Source organism: Coregonus lavaretus (assembly GCF_964263955.1).
Source record: "Coregonus lavaretus genome assembly, chromosome: 12".
Lineage (NCBI taxonomy): Eukaryota > Metazoa > Chordata > Actinopteri > Salmoniformes > Salmonidae > Coregonus > Coregonus lavaretus.
In genome coordinates, this window is record NC_139999.1 from 1,935,715 (window position 1) to 1,952,968 (window position 17,254).

A 17,254-nucleotide genomic window follows, 5' to 3' on the forward strand; every position below is an offset into this window, starting at 1 on the left:
AAAATGCAAATGAATTACTTAAAAATCATACAATGTGATTTTCTGGATGTTTGTTTTAGATTCCGCCTCTCACAGTTGAAGTGTACCTATGATAAAAATGACAGACCTCTACATGCTTTGTAAGTAGGAAAACCTGCAAAATCGGCAGTGTATCAAATACTTATTCTCCCCACTGTAACAGTGTAATTAAATGGAATGATAATGTAGGCTATACCAACTGAAGGAACTAACAGTGTAATTAAATGGAATGATCATGTAGGCTATACCAACTGAAGGAACTAACAGTGTAATTAAATGGAATGATAATGTAGGCTATACCAACTGAAGGAACTAACAGTGAAATTAAATGGAATGATAATGTAGGCTATACCAACTGAAGGAACTAACAGTGAAATTAAATGGAATGATAATGTAGGTTATACCAACTGAAGGAACTAACAGTGTAATTAAATGGAATGATAATGTAGGCTATACCAACTGAAGGAACTAACAGTAATTGGCAGTGTAATATATGTGGTCATTAGGCCTACTGACGGTCGATACTGATAGTCTTTCATATTTAACATGACAGAAATAGGAGACAGAGAAAGTCTGGTTATCCTATCATTAAGACATTAGATCATCCCTGCAAGTTAAAAGGCCTTACAGTTTAAATTCTGCATAATGCCACAGCATGTCATAAACTTCATTGTGGGAAAGTTGATATGTTGATATGCTTCAGTTTGCTGCCATATGACTGGTTTCACATTTTGTCTCCAGCGACTATAAGGTAAAATATATCTAAATATATCTAAAACAAATTGTCATTTATATTTACAATCCCCTTCTCCAAACGGATTACTCATTTACCCGGCTCTTATCAATAGCTCTTATCAAGTTGTAAATTATAGTACATGGAGAATGGTGTTATTTATATCGGAAAAAAATAAAGTCGATGCTTTTCCCACTTGGAACAGACAGGTTCACTAGACCTTATTCATGGTTTCCTATCGGATAAGGTGGTGGAATTATGAGGGGGTTAAGTCAAGGTCAGAATACGGCGTATCTGGAGACACACCTCCATTTGCACACACTGTATATATATTTTCTGTTGTATTTTTGACTTTATGTTTTGTTTTACCCCATATGTAACTCTGTGTTGTTGTTTTTATCGCACTGCTTTGCTTTATCTTGGCCAGGTCGCAGTTGTAAATGAGAACTTGTTCTCAACTGGCTTACCTGGTTAAATAAAGGTGAAATAAAATAAAATAATAAAAAATGTATTAGATCTCCACCCATCGCTAGCACTGTAGCCACACCTCCATCCCAAACGAATAGCTGGTGAATAAACGTGCTGTTATCATGCTTAAATTCAAGGTCAGAGTACACATTAAAAAAGGGAAATACATTCCATTTCCGCGCGCTTAACTCGGGTCAGAATCGGGCACTGAATTAATAAAATAACAGACTGAAATACCGGATGAATGGCTCGGTTCCCAATCCCCATTCCCGTCTTCTAAACAGTAGGCATTTTAGCTACGTGAAGATACAACGTTTTATAGTATGTGTAATTTCGAAAATCGAGTATGCTTTAAAAGGCCAGGATATCATACTAATTTCGGCTTTTCATCTAGTAGAATTCGATGCACACTTTTGAGGAAGAGAATAGTATTTTTCTAATGTACCTGTGTTTGACCACAGCTGATATTCAGAAATGGTGACGCGCTGTCCCAAAATGAATGAATGGCGGGAAACAACGCAATTCCACATTAGATGATTCATTCTCAGGATGGCTGTGCCGAGGATGCTGATATTTGTTGCTTACTGCATTCGTTTTTACTAAACATTACAATCTAAATAGTATGCAGTATGATTATTAGACACTATGTCGTTTTAGTAAGTAGAAGGAAAGACAGATTTCAGACCAGTGATTTACTTCACCTCCAAACACGGATCACAATATTTTATTTATTTATTCCTTCATTCAGTTGTGTAGAGTTGGACTGGCTCAGGTAATCTCTACCTACCAGTTGTGTAGAGTTGGACTGGCTCAGGTAATCTCTACCTACCAGTTGTGTAGAGTTGGACTGGCTCAGGTAATCTCTACCTACCAGTTGTGTAGAGTTGGACTGGCTCAGGTAATCTCTACCTACCAGTTGTGTAGAGTTGGACTGGCTCAGGTAATCTCTACCTACCAGTTGTGTAGAGTTGGACTGGCTCAGGTAATCTCTACCTACCAGTTGTGTAGAGTTGGACTGGCTCAGGTAATCTCTACCTACCAGTTGTGTAGAGTTGGTCTGGCTCAGGTAATCACTACCTACCAGTTGTGTAGAGTTGGTCTGGCTCAGGTAATCTCTACCTACCAGTTGTGTAGAGTTGGTCTGGCTCAAGTAATCTCTACCTACCAGTTGTGTAGAGTTGGACTGGCTCAGGTAATCTCTACCTACCAGTTGTGTAGAGTTGGACTGGCTCAGGTAATCTCTACCTACCAGTTGTGTAGAGTTGGACTGGCTCAGGTAATCTCTACCTACCAGTTGTGTAGAGTTGGACTGGCTCAGGTAATCTCTACCTACCAGTTGTGTAGAGTTGGACTGGCTCAGGTAATCTCTACCTACCAGTTGTGTAGAGTTGGACTGGCTCAGGTAATCTCTACCTACCAGTTGTGTAGAGTTGGACTGGCTCAGGTAATCTCTACCTACCAGTTGTGTAGAGTTGGACTGGCTCAGGTAATATCTACCTACCAGTTGTGTAGAGTTGGTCTGGCTCAGGTAATCTCTACCTACCAGTTGTGTAGAGTTGGTCTGGCTCAGGTAATCTCGGACGGCGTCGTCGTGTGGAAGTAGGATCGTATAATCATAGACACCAATCTCATCTGTCAGGTTGTAGAGCTGGAGGGAGATTACGGGAAAAACAGAAAACAAAGTCAATATTATCTCTGATCGAGCTGATAACAGACACATACTGGTATGTTAAATACAGTCAAATACTTGAACGCTGCTCTATTCCATTGGTTCCATTGTAACAGATAAATCAAAACACACGTCACGTATATGAAAGGACTGGAGGGAGGCAAGTTGGACTTAATGTGGAGGAAACGTGAATATTTTTTACCTTGGTCCTGGCATGTTACAGCACAGCACAACTGTCCTGTCCAGGGGGGTGTACCTGTCTACAACCTACCAAAACTAACGTACCAGTGCTGCCTGTGTAAAGAGGCTGGAGGTAGGGGTGTTGTTGAGGAACTGCATCAGGCCTTGGGGTTCTGGTGGGATGCCTGACAAGGGGGGGAACAGAACCTGAAAACACAAAACCATCAACACAGGATTCATTAACCTCTAACTCTAAAAACCCTTGCTTGTGTAAAAGCTTTTGGAATATTTAATTAAAACACATTTGTGTAAAGTTGATTATATCGTTAGCGTTTTGGCATTTGTCGCGCATCAGTATGAAAAAAATGTATGCACTCGCTAACTGTAAGTGGCTCTGGATAAGAGCGTCTGCTAAATGACTAAAACGTAAAGTAAAAACGTATATCCACAGACCAAAGCAGTGACCTGTTACACGTTACCGTGTTAATGATGTGGATGTATCCGTTGATAGAAGGGATGTTGGGGGTGAGGATGGTCGCATTCTCTATCCTAACTTCCTGAAACATAAGAAGAACGCACAGTCAGATCATCTTGAGACATGGCTGTAGACGCTATGGCAACAACAACAACAACAACAACATCTTCAACTTACCCCATCAACAGTTTTGACCTCCCATGTAGTAGGTAAGTGTAGAGTGGGTAACCGCTGGTTGACCTGCTTGTCCAGGTCTTCTACGGAGAATATTCCCTGGAGGAAGTGGGCTCTGGGGAGGAAGAGGGAGAGGAGGAGCCCTGGTTAAATAAATATTAAAGGCAATTTCCCGATTGAGCCGACATATGTAGCGTTTTATCGTGAACGTGATCTCCACGAATGCGGGAATATTGCCTTTTAAAAGCAGCATTGTCTACAACCCTTGATTGGATTGAATCCTGGCCATAGGCTCCGTTTCCCTCAGGTACAGAGCTAGGATCATCTTACCGTGACCCAATCCAAACCGTAACCAGTGAGGGAAAAAAGTATTTGATCCCCTGCTGATTTTGTACGTTTACCCACTGACAAAGAAATGATCAGTCTATAATTTTAATGGTAGGTTTATTTGAACAGTGAGAGACAGAATAACAACAAACAAATCCACAAAAACACATGTCAAAAATGTTATAAATTGATTTGCATTTTAATGAGGGAAATAAGTATTTGACCCCCTCTGCAAAACATGACTCAGTACTTGGTGGCAAAACCCTTGTTGGCAATCACAGAGGTCAGACGTTTCTTGTAGTTGGCCACCAGGTTTGCACACACCTCAGGAGGGATTTGTTCCACTCCTCTTTGCAGATCTTCTCCAAGTCATTAAGGTTTCGAGGCTGACGTTTGGCAACTCGAACCTTCAGCTCCCTCCACAGATTTTCTATGGGATTAAGATCTGGAGACTGGCTAGGCCACTCCAGGACCTTAATGTGCTTCTTCTTGAGCCACTCCTTTTTTGCCTTGGCCTTGTGTTTTGGGTCATTGTCATGCTGGAATACCCATCCACAACCCATTTGCAATGCCCTGGCTGAGGGAAGAAGGTTCTCACCCAAGATTTGACGGTACATGGCCCCGTCCATCGTCCCTTTAATGCGGTGAAGTTGTCCTGTACCCTTAGCAGAAAAACACCCCCAAAGCATAATGTTTCCACCTCCATGTTTGACGGTGGGGGTGGTGTTCTTGGGGTCATAGGCAGCATTCCTCCTCCTCCAAACACGGCGAGTTGAGTTGATGCCAAAGAGCTCGATTTTGGTCTCATCTGACCACAACACTTTCACCCAGTTCTCCTCTGAATCATTCAGATGTTCATTGGTGATGTTCATCCTCCCGTGTAGTTCTGGGCTGATTCCTCACCGTTCTCATGATCATTGCAACTCCACGAGGTGAGATCTTGCATGGAGCCCCAGGCCGAGGGAGATTGACAGTACTTTTGTGTTTCTTCCATTTGTGAATAATCACACCAACTGTTGTCACCTTCTCACCAAGCTGCTTGGCGATGGTCTTGTAGCCCATTCCAGCCTTGTGTAGGTCTACAATCTTGTCCCTGACATCCTTGGAGAGCTCTTTGGTCTTGGCCATGGTGGAGAGTTTGGAATCTGATTGATTGATTGCTTCTGTGGACAGGGGTCTTTTATACAGGTAACAAGCTGAGATTAGGAGCACTCCCTTTAAGAGTGTGCTCCTAATCTCAGCTCGTTACCTGTATAAAAGACACCTGGGATTCAGAAATCTTTCTGATTGAGAGGGGGTCAAATACTTATTTCCCTCATTAAAATGCAAATCAATTTATAACATTTTTGACATGCGTTTTTCTGGATTTTTTGTTGTTATTCTGTCTCTCACTGTTCAAATAAACCTACCATTAAAATTATAGACTGATCATTTCTTTGTCGGTGGGCAAACGTACAAAATCAGCAGGGGATCAAATACTTTTTTCCCTCACTGTAAGTGGGGAAAATAACGCTTGAAAGTTGTAATAGTAGAATTCACAAGGTGCAATTTCTAAATTGGGTCGTGCCTCATCAATTCCTCTTGTCATGTCAGTCATTGTATTTCATTTAGAGAGCTATTATAACTTGTCAGAAATGTCCAGATCAACTACCTCATGTCAGCTAACGTTTTTTTAGTCCATAGATTTTGTAGTAATGTTCGAGTCACTCAAATATCACAGGAATACACATTAGACATGGCAAAATGTATAGAATTGCAAGAAAATTAGCTTTAAAACTGCTAAATTCTCTGTACTCCATGACACAATGTATAGAATTGCAGGAAATAAGCTTTAAACCTGAAACATGTTCTCTCTGCCAACAAGAGGGGAACCGTTTGTGTCATGAACAATGCTTGTACCCATAGAAAGAGACGTGGGGCGCAGGATGTTCCCGAATGCTTGAAGGGGGCCTGAATGAAAAAGTTTGGGAACCCCTGTCTTAGAGCAGATTAACCTAGGCCTCTCTCTTCTCCTGGTACATTCACTTCAGATCGACATTATCAGTCAATTACTTTAGAACAGTGATATTCAAAGTCGGGGTCGCGACAACTGCAGTGGGGTCGACAAAATACAGACACAAATGAAGTAACAACAACCCAGAGTACAGATGAGTGTTATTATTAGATTTATACACAGGCTTTTGAGAAAGACAATTTGAATGGTACCATTGTATTGAGTAAATGTATTTATTGGTTTCTTTTCATGATGAAAAGAGATGAAACTGTAATGATTTCAAGGTTATTTGTTGATGTAAAAATCAAAAATGTACAGACTTTAAGGTCGTGTCATTAGATTTGGGGTCGTGATACATTTTTGCGAAACAAAATAGGGTCCCCAGAAACTTGTGCAGAAAAAAATGTGGTCCACTCTGAAAAAGTTTGAATACCACTACTTTAGAAGGTAAGCTATGGTAAGGTATGGTAAGCTATGGTAAGGTATGGTATGGTATGGTATGGTATGGTATGGTAAGGACAATTACTTTAGAAGGTACGGGAGCCTGTAGCGGTCAAACCAGAAGTCCTGCTCAGAGGTGGTTAGATTGCGGATCACGTCCCTGGAAGGCACCAGAGCTGTTATATTCCCACTAAGGTCAAACTCTGACGACCTCTAAGAGAGGGGAAAGAAACAGAAAGGATCAATCCCTGACCTTCAGAAAGAGCCTTCAGAAAAAGCATTCAGAAAGAGCCTTCAGAAAGAGCCTTCAGAAAGAGCCTTCAGAAAAAGCCTTCAGAAAGAGCCTTCAGAAAAAGCCTTCAGAAAGAGCCTTCAGAAAGAGCCTTCAGAAAGAGCCTTCAGAAAAAGCCTTCAGAAAGAGCCTTCAGAAAGAGCCTTCAGAAAGAGCCTTCAGAAAAAGCCTTCAGAAAGAGCCTTCAGAAAAAGCCTTCAGAAAGAGCCTTCAGAAAGAGCCTTCAGAAAGAGCCTTCAGAAAGAGCCTTCAGATAGCATTCATACCCCTTCACTTTTCCACATTTTGTTGTTACAGCCTGAATTTAAAATTGATTAAATTGAGATTTTGTGTCACTGATCTACACACAATACTCCATAATGTCAAAGTGGAATTATGTTTTTAGAAATGTGTACAAATAAATAAAAAATGAAAAGCTGAAATATCTTGAGTCAATAAGTTTTCAACCCCTTTGTTATGGCAAGACTAAATAAGTTAAGGAGTAGAAATGTGCTTAACAAGTCTCACTCTTTGTGCAATAATAGTGTTTAACATGATTTTTGAATGACTACCTCGTCTCTGTACCCCATACATACAATTACCGGTAAGGTCCCTCAGTCGAACAGTGAATTTCAAACACAGATTCAACCACAAAGACCAGGGAGGTTTTCCAATCGTTTTCCACCATTCATTTTTCCGTAGGGGATTTTAAAAACACTTAAAATAAGGGCTGTGTTTCGTGTAGGCTTACCCTGGCGTGAAGTTTTGATAACCATGTAAATCTCTCTAAAGCAAGGTGACTTTTAGCATGGTGGTGGCTGCATCATGTTATGGTTATGTATACTTGTCATTGGCAAGGACTAGGGAGTTTTTTTTTTTGGATCAAAATAAACAGAATAGCTAAGCACAGGCAAAATCCTAGAGGAAAACCTGCTTCAGTCTGCTTTCCAACAGACACTGGGAGACAATTTCACCTTTCAGCAGGGCAATAACCTACAACACAAGGCCAAATATAAACTGGAGTTGCTTACCAAGACGACACTGAATGTTCCTGAGTGGCCTAGTTACAGTTTTGACTTAAATCTGCTTGAAAATCTATGGCAAGACTTGAAAATGGCTGTCTAGCAATTATCAACAACCATCTTGACAGAGCTTGAATTTTGAAAATAATAACGGGTAAATGTTGCACAATCCAGCTGTGTAAAGCTCTTAGAGACTTACCCAGAAAGACTCACATCTGTAATCGCTGCCAAAGGTAATTGTAACATGTATTGACTCAGGGTTGCGAATACTTAAGTAAATTAGATATTTCTGTATTTACTTTTCAATACATTTGCTAAAATGTCTAAAAACACGTTTTAACTTTGTCATTATGGGGTATAGTGTGTAGATGGGCGAGAAAAAAGAATACATTTAATCCATTTTGAATTCAGGCTGAAACAACAAAATGTGGAGGTCAAGGGATATGAGTCAAGGGATATGAATACTTTCTGATGACACCATCTACAGGAATATAATGTGTAGAAATAAAAAAATAAAATTAGATGGAGAGAGTTAGAGCCAAAAGGAGAGTATGAAAATAGACAGCTACAGACCTGTATCAGGCGGTAAAAACCATACAGATTGGTGTTCATGTCCAGTTCCTAAAAAAACAAAACAAGTTGTGAAGCAGTACCAAAATGCAACCATTTTGTTTTTGCAACCACCTTGTACTGTCTAGGTAAGGCAGGGGTGTATTCACTAGAAACCAAATGGAAGCACACAGAAGGAAACGGAAGGAAACCGGCAGGGCCCCCTACCTGAATTTGTCCAATGGAAACTCGTTTTTCGGTTTCCGCTGCAATTTTTCTTGCTACGGTGCAAAATGTTTTGCAACAGTGTCGGGACTAATGAATACAACCCAGGTATAGTATAGCCTACCTCGATCATCATCCCATAGCATGTGACTCCGTCTCCAGCGTACCCTTCTGGACAGACACAGATGTTGTTTCCTCCGTCCACCGACTGACACTTAGCCTGAGGACGCCAAACCACAACAACACTTTACTGCTGACTCACACTTAGTAAATAAGAGGTAAATGAAAGACTGTGTGGGGATAAGAGGTAAAATAAAGACTGTATGGGGATAAGAGGTAAATTAAAGACTGTATGGGGATAAGAGATAAATTAAAGACTGTGTGGGGACAAGAGGTATATTAAAGACTGTGTGGATAAGAGGTAAATTAAAGACTGTGTGGGGATAAGAGGTAAATTAAAGACTGTGTGGGGATAAGAGGTAATTAAAGACTGTGTGGGGATAAGAGGTAATTAAAGACTGTGTGGGGATAAGAGGTAATTAAAGACTGTGTGGGGATAAGAGGTAAATTAAACACTGTGGGGATAAGAGGTAATTAAAGACTGTGTGGGGATAAGAGGTAATTAAAGACTGTGTGGGGATAAGAGGTAAATTAAAGACTGTGGGGATAAGAGGTAAATTAAAAACCTGTGTGGGGATAAGAGGTGAATTAAATACTGTGTGGGGATAAGAGGTAAATTAAAGACTGTGTGGGGATAAGAGGTAAATTAAAGACTGTGTGGGGATAAGAGGTAAATTAAAGACTGTATGGGGATAGGAGATAAATGAAAGAATGTATGGGGATAAGAGGTGACAGGTAAATTAAAGACTGTGTGGTATAAAAGGTGACAGGTAAATTAAAGATGGTGGGATAAAAGGTAAATTAAAGACTGTGGTGATAACAGGTAAATTAAAGACTGTGTGGGGATACGAGGTAAATTAAAGACTGTGTGGGGATAACAGGTAAATTAAAAACTGTGTGGGGATAAGAGGTGACAAGTAAATTAAAGACTGTGTGGGGATAAGAGGTAAATTAAAGACTGTATGGGGATAAGAGATAAATGAAAGACTGTATGGGGATACGAGGTGACAGGTAAATTAAAGACTGTGTGGGGATAAAAGTTGACAGGTAAATTAAAGACTGTGGGATAAGAGGTAAATTAAAGACTGTGGGGATAAGAGGTAAATTAAAGACTGTGGGGATAAGAGGTGAATTAAAGACTGTGTGTGGAAAATAGGTAAATTAAAGACTGTGGGGATAAGAGGTGAATTAAAGACTGTAGGGATAAGAGGTAAATTAAAGACTGTGTGGGGACAAGAGGTATATTAAAGACTGTGTGGGGATAAGAGGTACATGAAAGAATGTGTGAGGATAAGAGGTAAATGAAAGACTGTGTGGGGATAAGAGGTAAATGAAAGACTGTTGATAAGAGGTAAATGAAAGACTGGGTGGGTTATAAGAGGTGACAGGTAAATGAAAGACTGTGTGGGGATAAGAGGTAAATGAAAGACTGTATGGGGATAAGAGGTAAATGAAAGACTGGGTGGGTTATAAGAGGTGACAGGTAATTGAAAGACTGTGTGGGGATAAGAGGTGAATTAAAGACTGTGTGGGTATAAGAGGTGAATTAAAGACTGTGTGGGGATAAGAGGTAAATTAAAGACTGTATGGGGATAAGAGGTGAATTAAAGACTGTGTGGGGATAAGAGGTAATTAAAGACTGTGGGGACAAGAGGTATATTAAAGACTGTGTGGGGATAAGAGGTAAATTAAAGATTGTGTGGGGATAAGAGGTGACAGGTAAATTAAAGACTGTGTGGGGATAAAAGGTGACTGGTAAATTAAAGACTGTGGCATGAGAGATATATTAAAGACTGTGTGGGGATAAGAGGTAAATTAAAGATTGTGTGGGGATAAGAGGTGACAGGTAAATTAAAGACTGTATGGAGATAAGAGGTGACAGGTAAATGAAAGACTGTGTGGGGATAAGAGATAAATTAAAGACTGTGTGGGGATAAGAGGTAAATTAAAGACTGTATGGGGATAAGAGGTAATTAAAGACTGTGTGGGGATAAGAGGTAATTAAAGACTGTGGGGACAAGAGGTATATTAAAGACTGTGTGGATAAGAGGTAAATTAAAGACTGTCTGGGGTTAAGAGGTAATTAAAGACTGTGTGGGGATAAGAGATAAATGAAAGACTGTGTGGGGATAAGAGTTAAATGAAAGACTGTGTGTGAGAAGAGGTAAATGAAAGACTGTGAGGATAAGAGTTAAATGAAAGACTGTGTGGGGATAAGAGGTGAATTAAAGACTGTATGGGGATAAGAGGTGACAAGTAAATTAAAGACTGTGTGGGGATAAGAGGTGACAAGTAATTGAAAGACTGTGTGGGGATAAGAGGTGAATTAAAGACTGTGTGGGGATAAGAGGTGAATTAAAGACTGTGTGGGGATAAGAGGTGAATTAAAGACTGTGTGGGGATAAGAGGTAAATTAAAGACTGTATGGGGATAAGAGGTGAATTAAAGACTGTGTGGGGATAAGAGGTAAAGTAAAGACTGTGTGGGGATAAGAGGTAATTAAAGACTGTTTGGGGATAAGAGGTAATTAAAGACTGTGGGGACAAGAGGTATATTAAAGACTGTGTGGGGATAAGAGGTAAATTAAAGATTGTGTGGGGATAAGAGGTGACAGGTAAATTAAAGACTGTGTGGGGATAAAAGGTGACAGGTAAATTAAAGACTGTGGGATGAGAGGTATATTAAAGACTGTGTGGGGATAAGAGGTAAATTAAAGATTGTGTGGGGATATGAGGTGACAGGTAAATTAAAGACTGTATGGAGATAAGAGGTGACAGGTAAATGAAAGACTGTGTGGGGATAAGAGATAAATTAAAGACTGTGTGGGGATAAGAGGTAAATTAAAGACTGTATGGGGATAAGAGGTAATTAAAGACTGTGTGGGGATAAGAGGTAATTAAAGACTGTGGGGACAAGAGGTATATTAAAGACTGTGTGGATAAGAGGTAAATTAAAGACTGTCTGGGGTTAAGAGGTCATTAAAGACTGTGTGGGGATAAGAGGTAAATTGTCAGAGTGCTGTGTGTGGATGAGTGAAGGGAATCAAGCGCAGGAACCAGGATGACTTCAACAGACTTTAGTAATATCCAACACAGGAATGAGTCGCCAACCCAACCGGGCGGCGCGAACAATTACGCACAAAACACAGTGCGGAAAACAAGAAAAAGCGCACGCAGTGCGAACTCTCGAAATAACAACAAACGAGAGAGAACAAACTCCTCGGAGGCAGGCTGACAATAACACACATAGAATACACACCCTGGCTCAACATAACATAGTCCCCAGAGCCAGGGCGTGACAGTACCCCCCCCCAAAGGCGCGGACTCCGACCGCGCCAAACAACCACAACAGGGGAGGGACCGGGTGGGCACTCCGCCTCGGCGGCGGATCCGGCTCCGGACATGACCCAGGCACGGGTTGTGCTGGACTGACGACGCGCACCCCTGGCTTGGTGCGTGGAGGAGGAACGGGCCTTACCAGGCTGACGACGCACACCACCGACTTGGTGCGGAGAGCAGGAACGGGCCGGACAGGGCTGACGAAACGCACCACAGACTTGGTGCGGGAAGCAGGAATGGGCCGTGCCGGACTGACGACGCACACCACTGGCTTGGTGCGGGGAGCAGGAACGGGCCGGACTGGGCTGGCGACGCGCACCTCAGACTTGGTGCGGAGAGCAGGAACGGGCCGGGCTGGGCTGTCGACGCACACCGTAGGCTTGGTGCGTGGAGTAGGAACGGGCCGAACTGGGCTGACGATGCGCACCCCTGACTTGGTGCGGGGAGCAGGAATAGACCGGACCGTACTGGGGACACACACCACTGGCCCTACACCGGGATCTGGAACGGGCCGGACCGGACTGGCAACACACGCCAGTACCTCTCGCCGTGCCTCTACATCCTCCATCCCCTCTTCGACCAGTGACCCCCGTAACCTGGCGGCCTCCTCTGGCAACCCACTGGGCCGCTCTATCGCGGCCTCCTGCTGGTCCGACGTCGTGAGCCCCCCCCAAAAAATTTTCTGGGAGTCTCTCTTCCCCGTGGGCCAGGCCTCGATAATTCTCGCCCACCTCTCGCTCCTCTGCTTCCAATCTCCGTCATTCAGCTCCTTATTCGGCTTGACCCAGTCGAAGCTCTGCCTCCACTGTTGCCAAGTCCACCTACTCTGCTCCTCACTAGGCTGCTTGGTCCAGTTCTGGTGGTTTCTTCTGTCTCATTTTGGTTTGGTTATGTAACCAGAGACATCACGTTTTCGTCAGTTATTTTGATCGTGTGATCAGTCTAATAAATACTATGTTCACTTTCAACGCTGCGCCTTGGTCCTCCTCATTAGACGATCGTGACATAAATGAAAGACTGTGTGGGGATAAGAGTTAAATGAAAGACTGTGTGGGGATAAGAGGTAAATGAAAGACTGTGAGGATAAGAGGTGAATTAAAGACTGTATGGGGATAAGAGGTGACAAGTAAATTAAAGACTGTGTGGGGATAAGAGGTGACAAGTAAATTAAAGACTGTGCGGGGATAAGAGGTAAAGTAAAGACTGTGTGGGGATAAGAGGTAATTAAAGACTGTGTGGGGACAAGAGGTATATTAAAGACTGTGTGGATAAGAGGTAAATTAAAGACTGTGTGGGGATAAGAGGTGAATGAAAGACTGTGAGGATAAGAGTTAAATGAAAGACTGTGTGGGGATAAGAGGTGAATTAAAGACTGTATGGGGATAAGAGGTGACAAGTAAATTAAAGACTGTGTGGGGATAAGAGGTGACAAGTAAATTAAAGACTGTGCGGGGATAAGAGGTAAAGTAAAGACTGTGTGGGGATAAGAGGTAAATTAAAGACTGTGTGGGGATAAGAGGTGACAGGTAAAGTAAAGTCTGTGTGGGGATAAGAGGTAAATTAAAGACTGTGTGGGGATAAGAGGTGACAGGTAAATTAAAGACTGTGTGGGGATAATAGGTGACAGGTAAATTAAAGACTGTGGGGTAAGAGGTAAATTAAAGATTGTGGGGATAAGAGGTAAATTAAAGACTGTATGGGGATAAGATGTGACAGGTAAACTAAAGACTGTGTGGGGATAAAAGGTGACAGGTAAATTAAAGACTGTGGGGATAGGAGGTAAATTAAAGACTGTATGGGGTTAAGAGATGGCAGGTAAATTAAAGACTGTGGGGATAAGAGGTAAATTAAAGACTGTGGGGATAAGAGGTAAATTAAAGACTGTATGGGGATCAAAGGTGACAGGTAAATTAAAGACTGTGTGGGGATCAAAGGTGACAGGTAAATTAAAGACTGTGGGATAAGAGGTAAATTAAAGACTGTATGGGGATAAGAGGTAAATTAAAGACTGTATGGGGTTAAAAGATGACAGGTAAATTAAAGACTGTGTGGGGATAAGATGTAAATTAAAGACTGTGTGGGGATAAGAGCTAAATTAAAGACTGTGTGGGGATAAGAGGTTAATTAAAGACTGTGTGGGGAAAATAGGTAAATTAAAGACTGTGTGGATAAGAGGTAAATTAAAGACTGTATGGGGATAACAGGTGAATTAAAGACTGTATGGGGATAAGAGGTAAATGAAAGACTGTGTGGGGATAAGAGGTAATTAAAGACTGTGTGGGGATAAGAGGTAAATTAAAGACTGTGTGGGGATAAGAGGTAAATTAAAGACTGTATGGGGATAAGAGGTGAATTAAAGACTGTGTGGTGATAAGAGGTAAATTAAAGACTGTGTGGGGATAAGAGGTAAATTAAAGACTGTATGGGGATAAGAGGTGAATTAAAGACTGTGTGGGGATAAGAGGTGAATTAAAGACTGTGTGGGGATAAGATGTGACAGGTAAATTAAAAACTGTGTGGGGATAAGAGGTAAATTAAAGACTGTGTGGGGATAAGAGGTGAATTAAAGACTGTGTGGGGATAAGAGGTAAATTAAAGACTGTATGGGGATAAGAGGTAAATTAAAAACTGTGTGGGGATAAGAGGTAAATTAAAGACTGTGTGGGTTATAATAGGTGACACGTAAATTAAAGACTGTGTGGGGATAAGAGGTAATTAAAGACTGTGTGGGGATAAGAGGTAATTAAAGACTGTGTGGGGATAAGAGGTAAATGAAAGACTGTGTGGGGATAAGAGGTAATTAAAGACTGTGTGGGGATAAGAGGTAAATTAAAGACTGTGTGGGGATAAGAGTTAAATTAAAGACTGTATGGGGATAAGAGGTGAATTAAAGACTGTGTGGGGATAAGAGGTAAATTAAAGACTGTATGGGGATAAGAGGTGAATTAAAGACTGTGTGGGGATAAGAGGTAAATTAAAGACTGTGTGGGGATAAGAGGTAAATTAAAGACTGTATGGGGTTAAAAGATGACAGGTAAATTAAAGACTGTGTGGGGATAATAGGTGACAGGTAAATTAAAGACTGTGGGGTAAGAGGTAAATTAAAGATTGTGGGGATAAGAGGTAAATTAAAGACTGTATGGGGATAAGATGTGACAGGTAAACTAAAGACTGTGTGGGGATAAAAGGTGACAGGTAAATTAAAGACTGTGGGGATAGGAGGTAAATTAAAGACTGTATGGGGTTAAGAGATGGCAGGTAAATTAAAGACTGTGGGGATAAGAGGTAAATTAAAGACTGTGGGGATAAGAGGTAAATTAAAGACTGTATGGGGATCAAAGGTGACAGGTAAATTAAAGACTGTGTGGGGATCAAAGGTGACAGGTAAATTAAAGACTGTGGGATAAGAGGTAAATTAAAGACTGTATGGGGATAAGAGGTAAATTAAAGACTGTATGGGGTTAAAAGATGACAGGTAAATTAAAGACTGTGTGGGGATAAGATGTAAATTAAAGACTGTGTGGGGATAAGAGCTAAATTAAAGACTGTGTGGGGATAAGAGGTTAATTAAAGACTGTGTGGGGAAAATAGGTAAATTAAAGACTGTGTGGATAAGAGGTAAATTAAAGACTGTATGGGGATAACAGGTTAATTAAAGACTGTATGGGGATAAGAGGTAAATGAAAGACTGTGTGGGGATAAGAGGTAATTAAAGACTGTGTGGGGATAAGAGGTAAATTAAAGACTGTGTGGGGATAAGAGGTAAATTAAAGACTGTATGGGGATAAGAGGTGAATTAAAGACTGTGTGGTGATAAGAGGTAAATTAAAGACTGTGTGGGGATAAGAGGTAAATTAAAGACTGTATGGGGATAAGAGGTGAATTAAAGACTGTGTGGGGATAAGAGGTGAATTAAAGACTGTGTGGGGATAAGATGTGACAGGTAAATTAAAAACTGTGTGGGGATAAGAGGTACATTAAAGACTGTATGGGGATAAGAGGTACATTAAAGACTGTGGGGATAAGAGGTAAATTAAAGACTGTATGGGGATAAGAGGTAAATTAAAGACTGTGTGGGGATAAGAGGTAAATTAAAGACTGTATGGGGATAAGAGGTGAATTAAAGACTGTGTGGGGATAAGAGGTGAATTAAAGACTGTGTGGGGATAAGAGGTACATTAAAGACTGTATGGGGATAAGAGGTGAATTAAAGACTGTATGGGGATAATAGGTAATTAAAGACTGTGTGGGGATAAGAGGTAAATTAAAGACTGTGTGGGGATAAGAGGTGAATTAAATACTGTATGGGGATAAGAGGTGAATTAAAGACTGTGTGGGGATAAGAGGTAAATTAAAAACTGTGTGGGGATAAGAGGTAAATTAAAGACTGTGTGGGTTATAATAGGTGACACGTAAATTAAAGACTGTGTGGGGATAAGAGGTAATTAAAGACTGTGTGGGGATAAGAGGTAATTAAAGACTGTGTGGGGATAAGAGGTAAATGAAAGACTGTGTGGGGATAAGAGGTAATTAAAGACTGTGTGGGGTTAAGAGGTAAATTAAAGACTGTGTGGGGATAAGAGTTAAATTAAAGACTGTGTGGGGATAAGAGGTAAATTAAAGACTGTGTGGGGATAAGAGGTGAATTAAAGACTGTATGGGGATAAGAGGTAAATTAAAGACTGTGTGGGGATAAGAGGTAAATTAAAGACTGTATGGGGATAAGAGGTGAATTAAAGACTGTGTGGGGATAAGAGGTGAATTAAAGAATGTGTGGGGATAAGATGTGACAGGTAAATTAAAAACTGTGTGGGGATAAGAGGTGAATTAAAGACTGTATGGGGATAAGAGGTGAATTAAAGACTGTATGGGGATAAGAGGTGAATTAAAGACTGTATGGGGATAATAGGTAATTAAAGACTGTGTGGGGATAAGAGGTAAATTAAAGACTGTATGGGGATAAGAGGTGAATTAAAGACTCTGTGGGGATAAGAGGTGAATTAAATACTGTATGGGGATAAGAGGTGAATTAAAGACTGTGTGGGGATAAGAGGTAATTAAAGACTGTGTGGGGATAAGAGGTAAATTAAAGACTGTATGGGGATAAGAGGTGAATTAAAGACTGTGTGGGGATAAGAGGTAAATTAAAGACTGTGTGGGTTATAATAGGTGACACGTAAATTAAAGACTGTGTGGGGATAAGAGGTAATTAAAGACTGTGTGGGGATAAGAGGTAATTAAAGACTGTGTG

The 17,254-nt window shown here is 41.0% G+C and overlaps 1 protein-coding gene across 1 annotated transcript in view; it reads right to left on the reverse strand.

Moving 5' to 3' along the window:
- stab1 (stabilin 1) overlaps nt 1–17,254 on the reverse strand; it is a 169,129-nt gene that overhangs the window by 85,202 nt on the left and 66,673 nt on the right. Inside the window, exons 26-32 of the mRNA XM_084172495.1 lie at nt 8,670–8,765; nt 8,345–8,392; nt 6,564–6,691; nt 3,721–3,832; nt 3,548–3,625; nt 3,174–3,275; nt 2,763–2,867 (exon numbers count right to left, since the gene is read on the reverse strand). Coding sequence (XP_084028621.1) covers nt 2,763–2,867; nt 3,174–3,275; nt 3,548–3,625; nt 3,721–3,832; nt 6,564–6,691; nt 8,345–8,392; nt 8,670–8,765 — 669 coding nt within the window. The remainder of the gene's footprint in view (nt 1–2,762; nt 2,868–3,173; nt 3,276–3,547; nt 3,626–3,720; nt 3,833–6,563; nt 6,692–8,344; nt 8,393–8,669; nt 8,766–17,254) is intronic.